Below are 21,006 nucleotides of genomic sequence, written 5' to 3' on the forward strand. Positions count from 1 at the left end.
GAAAGCTAGTGCCTGTTTGCTACTTAATAAAGGCCGTTTCCCTTTCTTGTTTCTCTTCTGCTTTTAAAAATTAAAATGTGGGCATCCTATAAATAAATCAAATAATAAAATGCATTTCAGTGGAATTGGGCCAGTTAAAGGAGGAAGGCCAGAGAATGAAAGCAGATGCACATGGGGACGAGCTGGGAGTGGACACCAACTTTGCAGGCTTTGGAAGGCGTGGGATTCACAAACCAAGGGAAAAGTTTATTCTTTAAGTTTAAAAAGAAAAAGGCTCACAAAAACATCATCAGAGTCTGTTAGCCAAATATTTCAGGCCCCATCTGAAGACTGGAAGCCCAGGAATTTTGGAAATACTATCCTTTCTTCATTTCAGTGGTAGAAACCTCAGACTTCCTGCTGTGGAAAGTGGGGGTGGCCAGTGTGTGTGTGTGTGTGTGTGTGTGTGTTTTGGTCAAGGAAAGGGTTGGGTTTTTCACCCCTCCCCCTGGATGGGTGCTGCCATCTGATGTCTGCAAGTGGCACTGCGGCTTCGCCTCTAGCTCTTAGGAACCCATTGAAATTAACCTGACCCTCTAGAGAGGTTCTTGTTTCAGGCTGGAGGCTTCAAGGATGAAGGTAGGTGACTGAGTTTCTAAAACTCAGTTAGCTTCGATATACTTTTTTTTTTTGTAGTGGTGAAGAATTTACTGCTTACATGTTTCTTCCTTTTTAGTGTTAAGCTTCCTAATAGTGTTACTGAATGTAAAGTCACCAGACAGCTAAACAGGAACTCCATAGGATGCTGTGGCTCTGACCTTTTCTTATCTGTTCTTTGCTTTCTAGGGAAATCACGGTGAGCATACCATGCTATCTGATTCCATCTGATTCTGATACCATGCTATCTGAAGCTTGGAGTAAAAAGCATTTCTAAAAACAAGCCTAGCACTTTTTCTCAATATTTGCAACTGTAAAGATTTTACTTACTTATTTATTTGGAGCATGAGTTGGGGGAGGGGCAGAGGGAAAGAGAGAATCTGAAGCAGATTCTGTGCTCCATCCCACGACCCTGAGCTCACGACCAGAGCCAAAACCAAGAGTCGGTTGTTCAACTGACCGAGCCCCCCAGGTGCCCGCCCCTCAGTATTTGCAACTTTATTATTATCTTTTAAACTAATTTTTTCCATTCATGTTTTGCTACCGTAGAAATGTTTGCTTAGCATAATTTGCTGGAATGGTTGGAAAGAGGCCAGGATTGAGAGATGTGGAAATAGCATGGGACTAGACAAAGCCCCAAGGCACTTTGAGACAAGGGTAAAAAGTAGAGGAGGTTTTGGAATGGTTCAAAGCAAGCCTGAATTCTTTGCTGTGGTGATAGTTTTCTTCTGGTGTGAGTGTGGCCAGGGGAAAAGAGATGAGAGGGAGGAGAAATGTCAATGAAACAGTCTCTAGCAATGCCAAGCCTAATAGTCAGGGGTGGAGTGAGCCTGATGGGGCATTTCAGGTGTAGCAATAGCATTGGTATAGAGGTCCATGAAAATCCTTGTAGTTTATATTTACCACAGCCCTGGGGAATGTGCTTTGCACATATCAATTCCTCAACTAAATATTAACTGAATAAATGAGTAGGAGGGAACAGAGGACCTGGAACAGTAGAGGTTAGGAATGTGCTAGAGGACCCAGAGGAAATGAACTCCAGGATGGCTGAAGAATCATGAGTGCTGTAGAGAAAGACGGCAACCTGAGTTTGTAAAGTGCTGGGTCTGATTCCTCCTCTTCTTTCAGGGGACACAGCCCTGAGAACCCCCTGGTAGGCACCTGCCCCTTGAGCCCTGTGCAAGAGCAAAGGGAATATAAGGGTCTGTCATGTTGTTAGGTGACCAATGGAAGTCAGTTCTCAGGAGTTGGAGAAAAGGACAGCTATTAGGCTGGGGAAACCAAGGAGGAGGGTGTGGTTGGGAGTTGTAAGCACAAAGCTTACCCTTTTGGAATTGGACAGTACCTCATGAAGCCAGTTCATGACATAGGTGCTGGAGATGGAGGTTTGGAATCAAAGCAGGTGAGGAATGGGGAAGTAGAGGCTGCAGGTCATGGGTCCTAGGCAATGCATATTTGGAAAGAGGATGGGGAGCATGGTGCATGGTGTACTCTTAAGAAATACAGACTTTGAAGCCAGCAGGTCTTGGGATCCCTGACTTGGCCTTTCACCAGCTTTGACCTCAGTTGAGTCTCAATCTCTCTGAGCCTTCGTGTTTATCTTTTGAGAGCGGAGCAAGGAGGATGCTAATGGTACCTGTGGAAAAAAAGAGAATGCCATGACAGCATTTAGAATAGGGTCTAGCACATAGGAAATGCTCTCAAGCATTAGGTATGAATGTAATGTCTATGTATGTATGAGAGGTGTTTGGAGGTGAGCTGTCCAAATGACCTGGGGGTTAGAACTTATTACCTAATGGGAAAAGAAAGGACCATTCATCTTTTTTAAGAATATGAGAGTTAAGTCTATTACAGAATTATTGTAGAAATCTGTGTGCAGAATGTTCATTTCTCTGAATCTGGAAGCAGAGTGGACTTCATTATGATAATGCTACTTTGTATTTCTGTCATGCTTAGCAGGTTGGGAAGAGCTGCTACAGGAATGTTTTCATTTGCTCCTTCAAGATATTGGTAAGGGGAGTGTTGGTGTGATTTGTAGATGAGGAAACAGACTGAGTGGGTACTGCCCTTTTGGCCTGAGGGTACATCTGTGTTTTCCCTGCATCTCCTTTAGCAGGGAGGCTGTAGGTCAAGGGAAGGATTTCCCAAGAGCCAACTGGTTCAGATCACCGAGGTATCTGGAAAATAGAGTTCTTGTTTTCTGGAATGACGTAGGTGCATGAAGGTCAAGGAGTGGTCCAAAGAACTCCTGAGGGCCCCACACAGCCCTGGGGCTCACCGAGTGCCACGGTGGTCAGAACCCCTCCTCTCAGGAGGATTTTGACATGATGTCTGATGTAGGGAAACATCAGAGCAAAGTTTCTAGTTCCAACATCCTCCCTAGCTTCCTCTTCCCTACGATGTGGAAGGCAGGTGCTCCCCAGTTCTCTGCTTTCTGCAGTATGATAAATGGGGGTACAGGGATGCCCCCAGAGTATCCTGAGATGGCATGTGCCATTTTTCACAGCAGCTAGTGTTCATCACGGGATGAATGTGCCAAGGCCTGGAATAGTCTTCCTTGGTCCTTTTCAGGGCTGTGGTCCTATGGTCCTATGGTCACCCTTTATGTGTTAGTAGCCTGACACCAGGTGCTATTGGAGAGAGCGTATTGGCCACTCTGATTCATGGAGGGGACCTGGATTTGGACTTGGGAAACCAGATCTCCTTCAGGGCCTGGCACCTACCAGGTTTATTGCTGCAAACAAGTCACTTAAGCTCTCAGCATTAATTTCTTCAAGTGTAGAATGAGGAGAGGAGAGTTAGCTACTCATTTCTGTGGCTCTTTGCAACTGAATCCAGCTAAGCCAGAGAATGTGCAAGTCTCTGACAAACGTCCTCACACTCTGACTTAGTGATGTCCTGTATGGGAAGTTGACCTAAGGAAGCATCCTTGGTATGTGTGTGAGCTCAGAGGATGCTCCCTGCAGGCAGAGCAGATTAAACAGCATCATGCGGGATAGAACCCTCAGGTACAATAATAAAGGACTTGTTAAGTTAGCAATAATGCATCTGCCTAAGAAAATACCGTGTGGTTTCTAAAAGTGTTTACTTATTTATTTTTTATTATTTATTTTTTAAAAAAGATTTTATTAATTCATGAGAGACACACACACACACACAGGGAGAGAGAGAGAGAGAGGCAGAGACATAGGCAGAGGGAGAAGCAGGCTCCATGCTGGGAGCCCGATGCGGGACTTGATCCTGGGACGAAGGCAGGTGCCAAACCACTGAGCCACCCAGGTGTCCCTAAAACTGTTTTTATTGAATAACATTTAGTGTTCTAGTAAAACCTATAGAGGCTATTAAGTGAGAATTCAGTTTACCTAACCATGATCCCATTTCTGTAGAGATAGAAGTATATCAACATATATATTGAAGAAAGCATGGAATGTTATGTAGGTATTGGGTACCTCTGGGAGGCAGCATCTTGAGTGATTCGTTTTTTTCTTTGTGCTTATCAGTATTTTCTAAGTATCCTACTGGGGATGGGTGTTACTTTTGTAAAAGGAAAATAAACTGTAGAAGTTACTTTAAAATGTTTCACCTACTTTAACGGATACTTACAGACTCCTGCTGCATGTAGGGCGTTGTACTAAAGGCTTCCAAATTCCTCCAGATAATGGATAAAGGACTCCCTGTCCCCTTTGCCTCCTCAGGAAAGGCAGCAGCATGGCCAGTGTGCTGTCCCGGCGCCTTGGCAAGCGGTCCCTCCTGGGAGCCCGGGTGTTGGGGCCCCCCGGGGCTGCCCCACCCTCAGAGCCTCAGACTGAGCTGCTGGAAGGGGCGGCTCCCCAGTCCTTCCTCGCCTCTAAGGACATTTCCTGCCAGGAGCAGCCCAAGGAAATCCTCAAGGCTCCTGGTACCTCAGGCCTCCAGCAAGTGATCTTTCAGCCTGGGCAGAAGGTAGGTTGATCCCCTGGTAGACAGGTGTCTGATCTCCCCTGACTTGGGGCTGGCAGGCCAGCAGCACCCTGAGTGCCCGGCCAGAAACTCTCTGGGTACCAGTTTGTACATAGACCTTTTACTTGTAGCCCTGTGGGCCCTTGGGCAGCAGGCTTCCCTAGAGAATGAGCCATCATTAGCAGACCCAGGGCTCCTCCATGACAGCGCTGTCAGGCCTCTGTTATTCTGGACTTAGGCCTACTCAAAGCCTCAGTTCAGAGCACGGCAAGAGCTCAGTTTCTCCATCTGCCTCAGTTTCCAACTTGACAAAACAAGACTCTTAGGCTTGTAAGAGATAATATTGCACCTTTGAATTGCCTTTAGACGCTTTCTTTTTTAAAACTTTTATTTATTTATTCATGAGAGACACAGAGAGAGGCAGAGGCACAGGCAGAGGGAGAAGCAGGCTCCCTTTGGGGAGCCCATTGTGGGACTCAATTGCAGGACCCTGGGATCATGACTTGAGCCAAAGGCAGACACTCAACTACTGAGCCACCCAGGTGCCTTTTGCCTTTAGACATTTTCAAAATGCAAAGGTGTTGGTTTAGTCAGAGTGACATTTGGATTTCCTTTTTTAGTGTTCCCTCCCCTTGTGGCAGAGCCCAGTCATCATCTGTACCTGATATAACCACTAGGTCCAAGTGCATTGCCTTCTTGAGGGCCCATAAATAGAGACTCTACCTTTTGTCTCCTGCTGAGGCCTGTGTTGTCCAGGCCTCTCTTCCCATAATGTAAGGTGACCTGCCAACTGCTAGGCACCCCTTGAGAGAGGTCTACCTCTCCATTGCCACTATCTTGTCCCCAGGTAGACTTAGAATTCCCTGAAGGGAAAAATGCAGGGCTGATCAGTTCCAGGTATAGTTGGGAATATATATAGACAGTAGATATATAGGACTTCAAAGGCAAGACAAAGCAAGACATCAAGAGAATGGATACAGATTCCAAATTCATTTGGTAGAGAATTTAATCCATTTACATTTAAAGTAATTATTGATAGGTAAGGACTTCTTCTTTTGTTAATTGTTTTCTGACTTACAGTTCTTTTCTTCCCCTCTTGCTGTCTTCCCTTGTGAGTTGTTAATTTTTTTGTAGTTATATGCTTTGATTCCTTTCTCTTTATCTTTTGTGTATCTATTATTATTACTTTTCTTAAGGTTTTTTTTTTTTTAAAGAGATCTTATTTATTTATTCATGATAGAGAGAGAGAGAGAGAGAGAGAGGGAGGCAGAGACACAGGCAGAGGGAGAAGCAGGCTCCATACCGGGAGCCCGACGTGGGACTTGATCCCGGGACTCCAGGATCGTGCCCTGGGCCAAAGGCAGGCGCTAAACCGCTGAGCTACCCAGGGATCCTCTCTTTTGTGTATCTATTAGAGTGTTTTTCTTTCTGGGTTACTGTGAAGCTTACAGAAAAAAAAACATCTTATGTTTGTAACAGTCTATTTCAAGATGATAACAACTTAACTTTAATGGTATATAGATTCCAAAATCAGAAGGTCCAGAAACTGGCATATTTGCTTCAGAGAGTTTATAAGGATCTGTTTTGGGAAGAACTGATCTACTGTGGATAATTTGGGTACTCAGGTGGGAATCAGGTACCTGAGAACATGTATTTGAATTAAAAATTAGAGAAGCAGTTTGTGGTAGGTGGATCCTGGCTCTCAGAACAGGGGGCCTATGGCATAAGAACTACTAAGTACTGACCACCGATTGCTCTTTTTTACCCCCTCAGGTTTATGTGTGGTATGGAGGTCAAGAGTGCACAGGACTGGTGGAGCAGCATCGTTGGGCAGAGGATAAAGTGATGGTCTGGCTTTTGGATCAGAAGTTACAAATCTGCTGTAAAGCGGAGGAGGTGTGGCTGGCAGAGCTACAGGGTCCCATCCCTCAGGCACCACCTCTGGAACAGGGAACCCAGACACCAGCCTATAGGCCTGTCTCTAGGAACATTGATGTCCCAAAGAGGTTTGTGTGGGAGCACCTGGGCTCTGAAAGTCATATGGGTGGTGAGGTGTGGGGTTATGGGATGTCTTGTGATAGGGAAGGAATGTGAAAGTCCTAGGTGTCTAGTTGTCAAGATCTTGGACAAATGGGATACAGAGAGGGAGCGTCCTTTAAAAAAAAAAAACACCTCAGAAACACCTCAGAATACCATCTTTTCTTCTCTGTAGCTCTGTTATGGGTGGCATATCTTTGGTGTGGCTAAGGGCTATTTCCCCCCTTCATCCTTAAATTAAAACGAGTAGTTTTTCATGATGAGAGGCAGGAAAAAATAGCTTAGATCAGGAGTCTGCAAACTTGTTCTGAGTGGGCCAGAAAGTAAATCACATAGGTTTGGGAGCCAAATAGTCTTCATCCTGGCTACTCAGCTCTGCTGTGGCAGTGTCAGAGGAGCCACAGACAATACAGAAACACAGGGCATGGTTGTGCTCCAATAAAACATTACTTACAGACACTCAGATTGTAATGTTATATGATTTTCATGTGTCACATATCAAGAGATAATTCTTTTGGTTTTTAATGCCATATAAAAATCTTCCCTTATGAGTCATATAAAAACAGGCAGCAAAAACAACAACAAAAAAAACAAAAAAAAACAGGCAGCAGAGCATGTTGGCCCACAGATTGCTGACCCCTCGCTTAGATACTCAACACCATTGATGAGTGAAGAATGTATATTTTGCTTTAGAATTTTATGATACAAATTTTGCCCTAGAATATACATATATAATCTCCTAATTTCTGTATTATGTACTCTGTTATACATTGATATTTTAAGATTTTTTTTTTTATATTTTAAGATTAAGAAGGGAAATCTGCCAGTGAAGACTGCCTTACATATAGGATGTGTAAGCACTTAGGTCTCATTTTCACATCTTCTGCTGTGCTTGCCTCTGGGTACTACTGTTACAGGATATCTAATGTCTTTACACCAGACCAGAGCAATAATATTTGATTGTGAATTCAGTGGAATGCTGGCAAATAAATTATTTTACTGTCCTATGGAAATAAATATTCAAAAGATCAGACAAAAAGAGGATGCACATTTGTTTAGTATGATACTCGATTTAGTTACTTTCAGACCCTGTTGCATATTTCAGTGTCTAAATAGTAAAGAATGAATTAATACAATCCTTTGAAATAGATGAGCCACCTGGAAATTTATTTCAGAATAACTTTTCATACTTTAGCCATAGCTTACAGCTCCAAGTTTACTTCCACATAATGTAACTTTATGTGGATTTTTAAAGAAGTTACATGTAAAATACTATAGAACTCTGCTGTCTGAAGCATTGAGATTTGTACCAGGAGATTTATTTTAGTGTTTCTGGTTTACTTGCTCATTGGCTTGTGTACTAGGTTCAGAAGCTATCAGAATACCTCATCATTTTTCTCAGGGGAGGGGAAAGGAACTGGTTAGTGTAATTGGTTCCTCTTCAGTTTAATAGAAGAGTGGGGGGAAGGAAGGTAATTTTAGTGCTTTCGAATCCCAGCAGGCATCTATTTGCTCATGGTTGATTTTATGACTTTCACTCATCTTCCTTTGCCCCCAAATAAAATCCTCCACTTTAAGCTGCAGTTAGAGGGCCAACGTGAATTTAGCGGGGGACGGAGCTGCCTCTAGGTGTCAGCAGTGGCATGGGGACCCACCTGCTTGCACTGGGGTTGACTGATAGTAGGAATGCCATTCAGAGTGGGTATTTTTCATCAAGAATGAGGAGAGGCCTTCATGCTTTATTTAACGCACACACTGGCTGATTGGAGTGGGGGCACGGAGGGGACAGTCCAAAAGTGTGAGCTGATCACGCGCCCCGCTGTCAGGAAGTAACCTTTGGCACTCACCCACTTGAATTCAGGAAGTCGGACGCAGTGGAAATGGATGAGATGATGGCGGCCATGGTCCTGACATCCCTGTCCTGCAGCCCTGTCGTGCAGAGCCCTCCTGGGGCCGAGGCCAACTTCTCTGGTGAGGAAGGGGGCCCCCTGGCGGCTTCTGGGTGTGGTGCAGGCCCGCCACTGACTGCCTCTGCTTTGACCAGCCCGTTGTGGGCCAGTAGGAGGATTTCTGGAGTCTCTTCCCCACTGGCTCCTTAGACTGGCTGAGTGACATTGAGTTAGATGCTTCCATTCTTTTTCTTCAGCTTCCTCAGCTGGGGAGGAGTTTCCGGGTGCCTTGTGAAGATGATTGAGCACGAGGCTCAGCCACACTGGCCACTCGAGTAAGTTCTTCTATGGGAGTAAGTGAGCGAGGCACTTTGGTGGGGGCCTGAACAGGGCCAGTCGAGCAATATTTTAGTTCACGAAGGGGAAGCTTACCAAATGGTCCCCTGGTGGCCTCAGAAGATTCACGCCCCCGATCCAAGTGCCTACTTCAGCCTTGTAAATCAGAGCAGGCCTACAGGCCAAGGACCTGGAATACATGAGCTGAAGTCTAACAAATTGAACTGCTTAATGCAAAGCAAGAGTAAAGGACTTCATGGCCAATTTCTTGATTAAAAGAAAATCCTTCTGGTGCGACCCCTAAACACATTATCATTAATATGGGAGGAAGAAGGGTTGCTGGATGCTAGTAGTTTGACGAGACTGGTAGTGAACCTGAAGTTCTTTTCGAAATTCACTGTAAAACTGGCCTAACTTACTCCCAGGGAATAACTTTTTTTCATTGGTGACATCTAACTGAATTGCAAGCTACTTAAAAGCTGATAGGAAAATATGAGTTAGCTCAGAACACATGCCAGGAGGAAAGTGGCCTTTACAAGTATCCGTCATAAGGAATTTCCCTAGATGGAAGGTAAATCTGAAGGAGCAGTGAGGCAAGCTTACTTTCTTCACCCAGAGCCTGTCATCAAGGCTGAGGCTGCTAGTGCGAGTCATGGCAGTCAGATGGCACCTAGTCGTGGAGCTCAGCACCGCTGGCCTGCTCTGTTAGCTCTTGGGAGCCGCACAAGCAAAACGGGGAGGAAAAGAATCAATCTTACATTTTTAAGAAATTCTGCAGGTTTAGGAGATCTGGGAGGTTTGTCAACAGGAGGAAGATCAGGAATGTGTCATAAAGGGAAACAAATCACTGACTCCGTTCCCATCAGGTTATATGTGTATGTTTAGTACATCAATACGTGTTCACACACACCCTGACACCAACATATGCACACCTGACTGATACTATGCCTGAACCTGACATCTTAGGTCCCTGTTTGACAAACATTTTTCATTGTCTATTAAAGATTCTTTTTTCATTACAATGTATTTCTAATCTATGGTCAAAGTCAGTGGAAAAATAAGTCTTTCTTGGCAGCTGATTATATTGAAGTATTCTGCAAGGTGAGCTCTATGCTTTGCTGTACTTGTGGGTATATTTGCACAGAAGCCACCTATTTTCTTTATTCTCTGTATTGTTAGGATGGGTGTCTGTGTGTGTGTGTGTGTGTGAACAGAGGAAATTATAAATATTTCTTAGAAATTCAGTGTAAACTCTCATAGTTATGCAGAGAAACACTTTGTTTTCATGGTATAGAATATCTATTAACCTTACCCTAGAAGATCTAATGATCGGGCACCAGGGTGGCTCAGTGGTTGTGCATCTGCCTTTGGCTCAGATTATGATCCCAGGGTCCTGGGATCAAGTCCTGCATCAGGCTCCCTACAGGGAGCCTGCTTCTCCCTCTGTCTATGTCTCTGCCTCTCTGTGTGTCTCATGAATAAATAAAATCTTAAAAAAAAATCTCATAACCTAAGGTAGAGTCATTTATGTTTATCTTATAATTTATAGATTAATTTATGATTTAACATTTGTTATTTCGTTTTCTGTTTTTCTTCCTTTGTATGTCAATTTGCCAGTTTTGACATTTGAACCATTTGAATGGTTCCTCCGTGGAAGGCTGCTGTATTGTAGGGTTGGCCTACTGTTTGACCTACCTTTTTTCTCTAGAGTCTTTTTTTAATGTTTTTTTTTAAATTTTTTTAAAATTTATTTATGATAGTCATACAGAGAGAGAGAGAGAGAGGCAGAGACACAGGCAGAGGGAGAAGCAGGCTCCATGCACCGGGAGCCCGATGTGGGATTCGATCCCGGGTCTCCAGGATCGCGCCCTGGGCCAAAGGCAGGCGCCAAACCGCTGCGCCACCCAGGGATCCCCTCTCTAGAGTCTTGATCACACTAAACGTAGCATTCTGTTCCCTGGCCCTTATTTCCCTAATAGGTGTCCTAAGTAGATGTGTGGGCCCTGGACCTACTGGCCTGTTGGTGGCTCCTGAGTTCTTCCCTGAAGGGCTATCCTGTTTTTTTTTTTTTTTTTCAGATTTATTTATTTTAGAGAGAGAGAAAGAGAGCAAGCTTGGGGGTGGGGGGGATAGAGGGAGAGGGAGGAGAGGGAGAGACAGAGAATCTCAAGCAGACTCCTCATCAAGCATGGAGCCCAACACGAGGCTTGATCCCAGGACCCTGAGATCATGACCTGAGCTGAAATCAAGAGTCAGATGCTTAACCAACAGAGTCACCCAGGCATCATGAAGGGTTACCCTGTTTTAAGCCCTATGTGTACATGTTGAAACTCTGGATTTTCAAGAAGTCATAGCTTTGAGACTTGACAGTGATACTTGGGGAGGGAAGAATTCCTCCATCCTGTTCTTTTTGGGTGAATTCTTTTTGAATTCCTCCATCCTGTTCTTTTTCTCTTCATATGGAGGAGAGCCTGCATTGGAAACATGTAATGCTGAGAGTCTATTTCAGATGTCTAGATGAGCCTAGAAGCAGTTGGGAATCCGGAGCGGGATGAGAGAAAAACCGTTGGATTTTTATCCCGGCCACAAGGGACATGGTAGCGGATCTCAGAATCCAGGGTAGGGCAGCTCTGTGGAGCACCTGCCCTTGTTGGCAGTTGGGACTTTAGGGGACATGGCTGCCATACCTTGTCCCTGGCTTTTTCCGCCTCCTTCTCTTGCTATTTCCGTGTATCAGAATTTCAGATTCTCCTGTCCCATAAATCAATCTGGATTTATGGCATAGGCAGGGAGGGTCTGGGTTGCACCTAAAAAAGCAGCCTGAAGAAAGGCAGTGTAGAAACTGAAGAATGCACCTGTCTCCCTGCAGTCTTCTTCCTGTCCAGACACACAGCTGGGAGCAGGACAGTGAGTTCAGGGCTGTAGCAGGTGGAAGGGTCTCCCCGACATCTCATGGTCAGTCTGAATTGCCCTCAGAGTTTCTTTCCTTCTTCAGACGTGTTACTTGTGGATAAAAGCAGGAGCCGCCCGGGCTGTAGTTAGCTCTGGTAAATGTTACACCTCCCGTAGCTGTAAGGGCTGGTAGGATTGTTTCTCACACGCAGGTTTTGGTGTCCTTGCCTGGGTTTAAATTATGGAAAGGCATTTTTCAAGAAAGCCTGACCAAGGAACCCTTCAGTTGGCCTTTCCATCTGCCTTTGCTGTGGAGAAAGGGTCTCAAGTGAGACCTCGCACGCTGGTTTGTGCAAGTTCTCACCGACCCTCTTATGTCTAGATGCAGAGGAAGGTCTTGCCCCTCCCCACACCGGACACCCTACTCTCCCCCTGCCGTTTTTTTTTTTTTTTTAAACACATAAAGTGAGAAATACATTTTAATTAGGTTATCCTTCTATTAATAATCTATAAAAGAAAGTTGCAGTGTGTGTCTGTGGGTTAATGATTATCAACATGGCTGTGGTAGGAAATGCCCACTAGTGCAGAGCCGGGCTACTTCATGGAAGCTCAGAAAGGAAAGATTTTAGGGTCCTCCCCCACTCAAGGAAGTGGCAAAGCCAGGCAGAGCCAGAGCCAGCAATTGGATTCAGGAAGCCAGACTCCAAACTAGAATTTCATGGCCTCTGACTGGGGCTGCTGGTACGAATCTGATGTAGACAGAGCTGTGCCAGGGGCCCTGCCTGGGGATAGCATGTGAATGCCTCTGTCTTCTCTCTCTGGGCAGCTTCCCGAGCCGCCTGTGATCCGTGGAAGGAAAGCGGTGATGTGTCTGACAGTGGCAGCAGCACCACCAGCGGGCACTGGAGTGCGAGCAGTGGCATTTCTACTCCCTCGCCTCCCCACCCTCAGGCCAGCCCCAAGTATTTGGGGGATGCCTTTGGTTCTCCCCAAACTGATAATGGATTTGAGACCGATCCAGATGCTTTCCTGTTGGATGAACCAGCTCCACGCAAAAGAAAGGTACGTGGTATGGTGTGGCGCTGACATCGGCTTGAGGCCCAGCTGTAGAGGGGCGGGTGGGGTGGGGTGGTGGTGGCGGCATGGGTCCTTAGGTCTTTAGTGTTCTCAGGCTCCATCCCATTTCCATTTTCCTTTGCTCCTGTGTTCCCTCATGATATCCCCAGGGGCACACTCCTCGTCCTTCACACTGGTTCCTTTTTACCTCTGCCCCAATCCCTGCCTTCTTCACTGCACTCATATAGGGCCCATGCACGAGGGCCTCCTGTGGGGTCTTATCCCCAGCACCCAGCACTGCTGCTAGCAGCAGGACCATCTCCTGGGTCTGGGCTTTCTGCCTCTGCCTATCAGTTTCTCTGGTCCCAGAGAATCCCTTCCTTAGAGCTTTTTGTTGGGTTCTGTTTGAGGGCAGCTGAAGTCCCCACTGGGTGAGGATGAGGAGTGGTGAGAGGGAGGGGCATATCCCCATGATCTTCTCTTCCTTTCCCCCAGAACTCCGTGAAGGTCATGTACAAGTGCCTGTGGCCAAACTGTGGCAAAGTTCTGCGCTCCATTGTGGGCATCAAACGACATGTCAAAGCCCTCCACCTGGGGTAGGTATGGAGCCCAGGGCCCATTTACGTGGGGACCCACTCAGGTGTTCCTCCACTGTGCCAATTCCCCATGACCTACAGCCAAGAATGGCTCCAAGAAAATGACTTGCTGAGAAGACCACCTGGTGCCTATCCCTGGCCCCTGTGTTTGGCAAAATAGCCTGTTGGAAAGAGATCTTTGCTGGGAAGGAAGGGCCCTCCTCTCATGGTGAATGTTGATGCTATTCATGGGAAGGGAGCCCTGTCCATCTGTGGACTTGTCTTCCTGCCTCACTGTAGCAAGATGTTTTAATTCTGTGTAGAAATTGGGTGATTTGGTGAGACCTCATTGTGGGTTCTGCACCCCCTTCCCCTCAGGGAGCTGGGGCTGCATCAGCTCTGACTTCCCGGAGCCAGGGCTGCTTCTGGCAGTGGAAACTGACTCACAGCCCTTTCCCTTAAGGAGAGGTTGTGACCACAGTATGTGGGGCTCAGAGGGGACCCGTTGCAGAGTCAGATGACTATTGCAGGAGGAGAGGTGTGCACACATCCCTTGAGAGGAGGAACCTTAGGTATGAGGAAAAACAGTTCCCACTAATGTGTAAGCACATCATCCTTTGCATCAGCAGTGAGACCTTTGAGGGTTCTCTTGGTCTCCTTCCCTGCCTTGGCTGGGTTGGCCTGAGCCATCACTCTTCCCTCTTGTGCCACAGTGTCCCTGTGTTTGACCTGAGACAACTTGTCCCTGATCATCACCACATCTCCCTCCCTCACAGAGACACTGTGGACTCTGACCAGTTCAAGCGGGAGGAGGATTTCTACTACACAGAGGTGCAGATGAAGGAGGAAGCCGCTGCTGCTGGCACCCCTGCAGCTGACCCAGCACCCACCCCCGGCATGACCAGCCCTCCTCTTGCTCTCCTTCCACCACCTCCTCCCAAAACCCAGTCCTCAGGCCCAGAACACCCTGGCCTGGAGTCTTACCTGCCGTCTGGTGCTCTCAGCAAGTCAGCTCCTGGCTCCTTCTGGCACATTCAGGCCGACCATGCGTACCAGGTATGGGACTGGTGGACATTGGGAGCTCAGCCTTGTGGCCATGAGGATGTTTGGTGTCTGACCTGTCACTGGTCAGCCTGATCGAAGGCTGAGGCCTTTGGCTAGATTGCTAATTGCTAACTTCTACAAAGAAGAAAAGAAAAATGACTTCATGGTCAATAAATGTGGGAATTCCATAGTTCTCCATCGGTGGCTGTCATGAGTAGTTACTAGAAATCTGGTTGAATCCGAGTGACCTGGTCGATGGATTTGGACTGGGGAATTGTTATATCCCTGGTTATACCAGGGGATGGAGTTGTGGATTCGGGCTTCCCACGGTAAATCCCTACCTCCTAAAATTGTGTGACGTTAACAAATAACCCGGCACCCATGTTTTTGAGCACCTACTATGTGTCAAGCATTCAGCTAAGCTTTTCAAATAGAGTAAGAAATAGTCGCTGAAGGTGTGAAGTGCATGGTTTAGCGGGAGAGAGAAATGAATATGTAAGTCTGATTAATTATAATAAGTAGTCAAAATGCCTTTTGAGAGGCAGGAGAAATTGTTGTGGGTACAGGAAGAACCAAGCTATCATGCCCGTGTGGCTGGGCAAGTTATCGTAGAGGGGGTGACACATAAGCTGATCTTTACCACACATAAGTACTCAGTGAATGCACAACTTGCTCTGTGCCATTTTTTAAAAACATCCTTTTAGGCTTACAGCTTGGTTTTATCAGACTCCAGCCTGGCTTACAAGTCAGTAATTAAAAAGCAGTGCTTTCAATCAGAAAGACTTTACAAAATGAGCCAGCTCTCCTTCTCATTAGAATGAGTGGCTGCTTGGCTAGTTCATGTTTGGCCAACTTCAGGGGGCCCTTTGGGCTGCTGGCTGACCCTCAAGCGGGGCCCTAGAGAGGGCAATTGGTGTTTTTACAAACAGACCTAAACCCGAACATCTAGGAGAGTGTTGCCTCCTTCCAAGTGGTTGCCTGGGGACACCATATACTTAGTATAGCAATACCACCTGTGCTTAGAAGGGTTTTGGACTTCTTTGGGGGCACTGCCTTTAGCATGTTCTTGGAAGGTGAGCCAACTGATGCTAATCCACAGTGATGATTCAGTCATGAGGCTGGCACAGAGACCAGCTCTGAGAGAAGGGATCCAAAAAAGGATTGGAGCCTGGGACTAAGGAGTAACTTGAAGACTTGGGCTTGCTGGTGTCTCCCCCAGGCAGAGTGTTTGGGTGCATCCCACTATTGTCTGCTTGGAGGCCCATACTCTGCTGTGGTATGAGTACCTAGAAGTTCTAGGGAGCATGGGTAGACTTGCACACTGCTCGAACAAGTGGGCCTGAGGCCGACCTGCTCTTGTCTTTGGCAGGCCCTGCCGTCCTTTCAGATCCCCGTGTCGCCACACATCTACACCAGTATTAGCTGGGCTGCCGCCCCCTCCACGGCCTCCTCCCTCTCTCCGGTGAGTTTGTCTGTCTCTGAGCCCCTGGGCACCTCTGGTGGGCCCAGAGCCAGCCCAAGGCTCTTCTGTATGTTACTGGTGCTGGAGGCCATCCCCCCCAAGCCCCTGTACTTGTTTCCAGTCCCCAGACTTCTAGATGGCCTACATGCACTCTTCCCCTTGCCTGGCACTCCCTAATGGTCACAGCCCCTCTCAGGAGCAGGTGTGTGAGAAGGAGCATCCAGATCAGGCAAGTTTGCTGCCAGGGAAGTCACTGGGCAAGTGTGGGGTCGGTGCCCTGCTGAGCCCTGAGTTATCTGTGGGTGCTTGTTAAGGTTCCAGTGTGCAGAGGAGAAAAAGGGAGAGAAGAAGGGAAGGTGGAGAGGATGAGGGTAGGCAAGACACATGATGGGAGCTTGTGAGGGTGTTGCTTACCTCTGAACTAAAATCAATCTGAAATCCTTTTGAGCCACTCACAGTGGGTCCTGGCCTTAAATATCTCCTATGGGAAGGTGTCACATGTTGTCAAGTCTGAGTGCTTGCAGAAGCCACTGAGGCAGCACAGCCCCTCCTTTGTTCTACCTGCAGTGATTCCACTTAAACCTACAGGTGGCCAGATTAAGAGGCTCCCCTGCCAGAGGCACCTGCTTTAGGCACGGAAGTGTGCCTTAAAGGCCTGCCCTCACTCTGCAACCTTTCACTACTGTCCTGGTGTCCCCGGCCTGTGCTGATGGCCCCTCTCTCTGTGCCCAGGTCCGGAGCCGGTCGCTAAGCTTCAGCGAGCCCCAGCAGCCACCGCCTGCAATGAAATCTCACCTGATTGTTACTTCTCCACCTCGGGCCCAGAGCAGTGCCAGGTGAGACCATTTGCTCCTGTGGCCTCCCCTCTGGCCTCTGTCCCCACCATGTCCACTCTAGGTGTCAACTATAGCCCAGCGAGCCTAGTCTCCAGGGTTAGTTCCCTGGTTGGGGGGTGGAAGAGGCAGCTGGGGACATGCTGGATGCAGGGGGACGGTGGTGGTAGTGGGGTGTGGAGGGGACTTTGCTCCTTTGGCCCATTGGCTCCCACCTTTTCAGCCTTGCTGGTTTGCTCAGCCTCATGCCAGGCTGTGCTGTGCTCCACGTCTTAACTACCAGTGCACGTCTGTACCCTCATTCTTCCTTTTTGACAGGAAAGCCCGTGGGGAGGCTAAGAAGTGCCGTAAAGTGTATGGCATCGAGCACCGGGACCAGTGGTGTACAGCCTGCCGCTGGAAGAAGGCCTGCCAGCGCTTCCTGGACTGAACCTGTCCCACCGGCTCCTCCTCTTTGCTCCCTGCCCTGACTGGCAGCCAGATGACAAAAGACAGATGTGTCACAAGCCCTCAGCAGAAACCTAAAACATAGAGTGGACATGGGGAGTTTGGGCTCTATTGGCTAAGGTTCAATACTTAACACATTTCCCCCTCCCTTTGGGGAACAGTTTAGTTTTTAAAAGAAGAAAGGAAAATATCCCCCCTCCCCCAGAATAGGAGAGAGAGCCAAAACTGACCAAGGGTAGTCTGCAGTGAACCAGAGACCAAAGAATTAATTACCCTCCCTTTCCTGAGTCTCTCTCTAGGGGATTAGTTTGCATGTTTCAAAAGACGGAACAGCTCATTCTGTTTCCTGCTGAGTTGGTGAATTCTTTGCTTTCTCAACTCTTCCAGAAGGGACGGTGAGCAAGATGAATTTACTTTTCTTAAAAAAAAAAAAAAAAAAAAAAGAAGTTTCTGGCTGATGAGTCCGAGAGCAGGACCTGCTGTGGATAGGGTGGGAGGAGTGGGGAATCTGTGCACTTTTTAAGGTACAGCCGGCCCCTCTTCTCCACCCGCATCCAGGAGAAGGGAGAGCCTGTTCTCACCGAGCAGCTTCCATGGAAGTAAAAGGAAAACCCTTTCTTGATGACAACGATTTGAATCTGGGGTCACTCAGCTGTTGGGTTACATCCCAACAAATTTTGTATGGCTTCTTCTCAAAGCCCAGACTAGTAGGTTTTTAAAGATTGTCCCCCAAATAGCTGAGCCAAAAGGCTATATGAATTCACTTTTTGAAAAATGTGGCAATTAAACACTACCTTGATCGTTCTCCCCTCTTTCCTTGAGGAAAAGCTGGAGGGTTTTAGTGTCTGTGAAAGCCCTCTGCTGTTACCTGAGTAAACTCCCTCTTGATGTTCCTCCCTCCAGTTATGGACAGGACACCTCTAAAACACTTTGTGTTCTTTTCCACTGTATTCAGAAGCCTTTTATCTGATTCCGGCTCCCTTCCACTTGAGTGAGAGGCCCTCCCTCCTTCGGCACACTCTGCACAGGTTCCTCGGTCTCTGGTTTTACCAGGGATTTTCTCATACTTTCCTGAGGCTGCAGTTAGGGCTGGTGTGGGGGGATGGAGGGAGGAAAGAAGAGACAGAAAAGTAAGTGGCAGCTTGCCCCCACCATGGAGAGGGAGTTGGCAGGTTCCAGATTGTTCTGTTGGCTCAGAGGGTCCGAGAGAATCCAATCTTCCTGAGGTGACGGGTAGGACAGGAGTCTTCCATCAGTGTCAGCGGCCTCTGGATTTTTATCCATGTTGGTCCAGTCCCTGTGGTGGGAAGGTCAGTTTGAGGCCGAGACCTGCTGGACACCCATTTCTTCCCTGCAGGTAGGAGGGGGACGGTAAAAGAGTGGAGGAGGAACTCCTGCGGGGGGGAGTTGGATGAGCAGCTCCTGGTGCTTTTTTAGCCTTTGCTGTTTCTGGAGCCCTCAGGAATGGAGGGGAGCCTGGATGGCACTGTTTGTGGAGTAAATAAGCAAAGCTATTTTTGTTGACAAGAAGGGAGATGTGGGTGGGGAGTTTAGAACCCTGCCCATCTGTGCTTAATTGAGACCAGATGAGCTGAGGAGCAGGACACATTTTGTTTTGGGCATCTCCTTTCTTTTAAGGCCTATGTGTGTGTCTGGGAGTTCCTCAGGCCTGCATGAGTGTGGCCCCCTGCTGCTCACCTGCCTTGGGTACCGGCACTGCACCTACACGCCAGAGGTCAGGGGTTCAGGAATGTCACCAAGTCCATCCCCTGGCTGTAACTGAGGTTGTCCTCTTACTCCCAGGTGAAAATCCCTGGCTGTCGAGGCTCCTTTGGCCACTTCACGTGGGAGCCGCACAGACGCTTGTCAATCTGGGACACACTGAGTGTGAGAAAACCCGCTGACCTTAGAGATGTGATGTTGCAAAGGGTGATAGTGACCCAGGTTTGGTGATGGAGGGAAAGACACCCATGTATGGGTGTCTGTGGTGGTGATGGGGTATATTTTTATAACTTAGTAAAAAAAAAAAAAAAATAAGAAAGAAAAAGTATGTGGAATCTGTCCCTAAAGCTCAAAACCAGGCCAGCAAGAGGTGGCCCGGGGTCCTCCTTCCTGTCCCTTCCACCTCTGAGAGAATTAAAAGCTGACAGCAGGTGGTTGCTTGTTGTCTATCTTCAGCTCTTACCAGCGAGGGGAGGGAGCTTTTGAGACGTGAGGACTCTGCCTAGCAGCGTCTTCCCTTCCCTTCTTAATCACAGCTCTGGCTGAGTCTCGTCATTAGAAAAGCTATTTTCATTTTTCCCTCAGTTTGGTCTGTGTAGATATAGCTGGCTATCAAGATTTCCTCTAAGTGAGGTAGGCTTCTCATGTTGTTGGTACCCAGGGCAGAAGAGGCAGAGAGAAAGAAGAAAGGGATGAAACAGTTTAAAAACTGAGGTGGTTTTTTTTTTTTTTTTTTAATGTTTTATTTTGGTGCAGCTTTCCCTGTCTGTATCTGTTCCTCTCTCCTTATAGGTGGTGGTGGCGGTGGCGGCCTCCGCTCCCATCTTGTGGCTGTTGTGTTGGTTCTTGACATGTGGTCTGTCCGTGGGGTTGCCCCATTTGTTTCTTCTTGGAGGGTGGGGGTGGCTTGTGAACTGATCAGCGATTATGCCTGTTTCCTGCATCTCCGCATCTCTCCCTACTTCCCAGCCCACCTGGGCAGCAGAATCTGACAGGAGGGCAGGTGCCACAGCTGTGCACTGGAAACTAACAGGACCGATTTTCAAAAGAAATGATTTGGGGAAACCATTTATTCCAGGGATGTTACCCCTATTCAAAGTTTTTCTTGGGGTTACCTCTGGAGTCTGTGGTGCCTGCTTCGGACAGCCTTAATGATTCTCAATCTGCACCCATGCTCATTCAGTGCAGAGTCCAGTGAATGATGTCTGTGGTCAAGTGAGATCACAGGGGCAAAGCTCATGGACCGACTAGTGAGAGAAATAGCTGGATTTAATTATGTGGCTTTTAAGCTGGCTGTGAAAGCAATTTTGTAATTTCAGAGAGCATTCTGAGTGATACCAACTTTCTGATATAAGCCTATAGCTTGACTCCTTGGAGGACAGCATTGATTTGGATGTGAGAAACTCATTTGTTTGAAGAAATCTGTCCTGTTACTTTCTGGTCCTCCCAGGTTCTGACTTTACCAGGGCCAAAAATTTAAAAAAAAAAAAAAAAAAAAAAAGGAAAGAGAGAAGAGGGAGATAAATCCCATCTGTGAATTTGTCTTATTGGCGCCTTTTCCCCCCAGCTGTCTTCCAAGTATTATTTTTACTGTTAAAAAAATTTTTTTAAAAATGTGAAATGTAATGTTTTTACAGCGACAATATGAAATATATTTTATAAGGAATAAAATGGTACATTGTCTGATTTCATGTGTGCCTGTCCCTCTACTCCCTCCCCCTCTACAGAGGCTAAGATTACTGTTGTTCTTGGTGGTAAACACATGATGGCATTTGGGCAAAGCCTACGCGCATTCATTAGCTTGTAATAATAGGGACCATTAGGAGCCAGGCCAAGTGCTTACCTGAATAACCCCATGAAAGTACTACTATTATTCCCATTTTACAGATGAGAAGGAGGCAGCACAGAGGTTAAAGAACTTACCCAAGGGCATATGTTGAGAAATAAGGACACTAAGATTACAACCCAGGCAATAAGCATTTTTCAGTACTGCTTATCTTGACAATGGGAAATATGCTTTTGGCTCTATTCCTGAGTTTCTTGATGAGTGGCCAAATGCCTTAGGAAAAAGTAAGTACATATTCTGCTTATGGGATGGTCCTGACTTCAGGGAGCATGCTGGGGACACTCCTTGAGTT

At 47.0% G+C, this 21,006-nt stretch overlaps 1 protein-coding gene across 2 annotated transcripts in view; it reads left to right on the forward strand.

Annotated features, from left to right (window-relative positions):
- Nucleotides 1-20,554, forward strand: part of ZNF395 (zinc finger protein 395) — a 46,632-nt gene extending 26,078 nt beyond the window's left edge. For both annotated transcript variants that reach the window (XM_025462987.3, XM_025462988.3), the window contains exons 2-10: nucleotides 4,332-4,578; nucleotides 6,349-6,581; nucleotides 8,474-8,583; nucleotides 12,556-12,791; nucleotides 13,281-13,381; nucleotides 14,137-14,416; nucleotides 15,774-15,866; nucleotides 16,599-16,702; nucleotides 17,018-20,554. In XM_025462987.3, the coding sequence (XP_025318772.1) occupies nucleotides 4,345-4,578; nucleotides 6,349-6,581; nucleotides 8,474-8,583; nucleotides 12,556-12,791; nucleotides 13,281-13,381; nucleotides 14,137-14,416; nucleotides 15,774-15,866; nucleotides 16,599-16,702; nucleotides 17,018-17,129 (1,503 nt within the window). In that variant the 5' untranslated portion in view covers nucleotides 4,332-4,344 and the 3' untranslated portion in view covers nucleotides 17,130-20,554. The remainder of the gene's footprint in view (nucleotides 1-4,331; nucleotides 4,579-6,348; nucleotides 6,582-8,473; nucleotides 8,584-12,555; nucleotides 12,792-13,280; nucleotides 13,382-14,136; nucleotides 14,417-15,773; nucleotides 15,867-16,598; nucleotides 16,703-17,017) is intronic.
- Nucleotides 20,555-21,006: the final 452 nt, after the last annotated feature.

This window comes from Canis lupus, chromosome 25 (assembly GCF_003254725.2).
Source record: "Canis lupus dingo isolate Sandy chromosome 25, ASM325472v2, whole genome shotgun sequence".
Taxonomy (NCBI): Eukaryota; Metazoa; Chordata; class Mammalia; order Carnivora; family Canidae; genus Canis; species Canis lupus.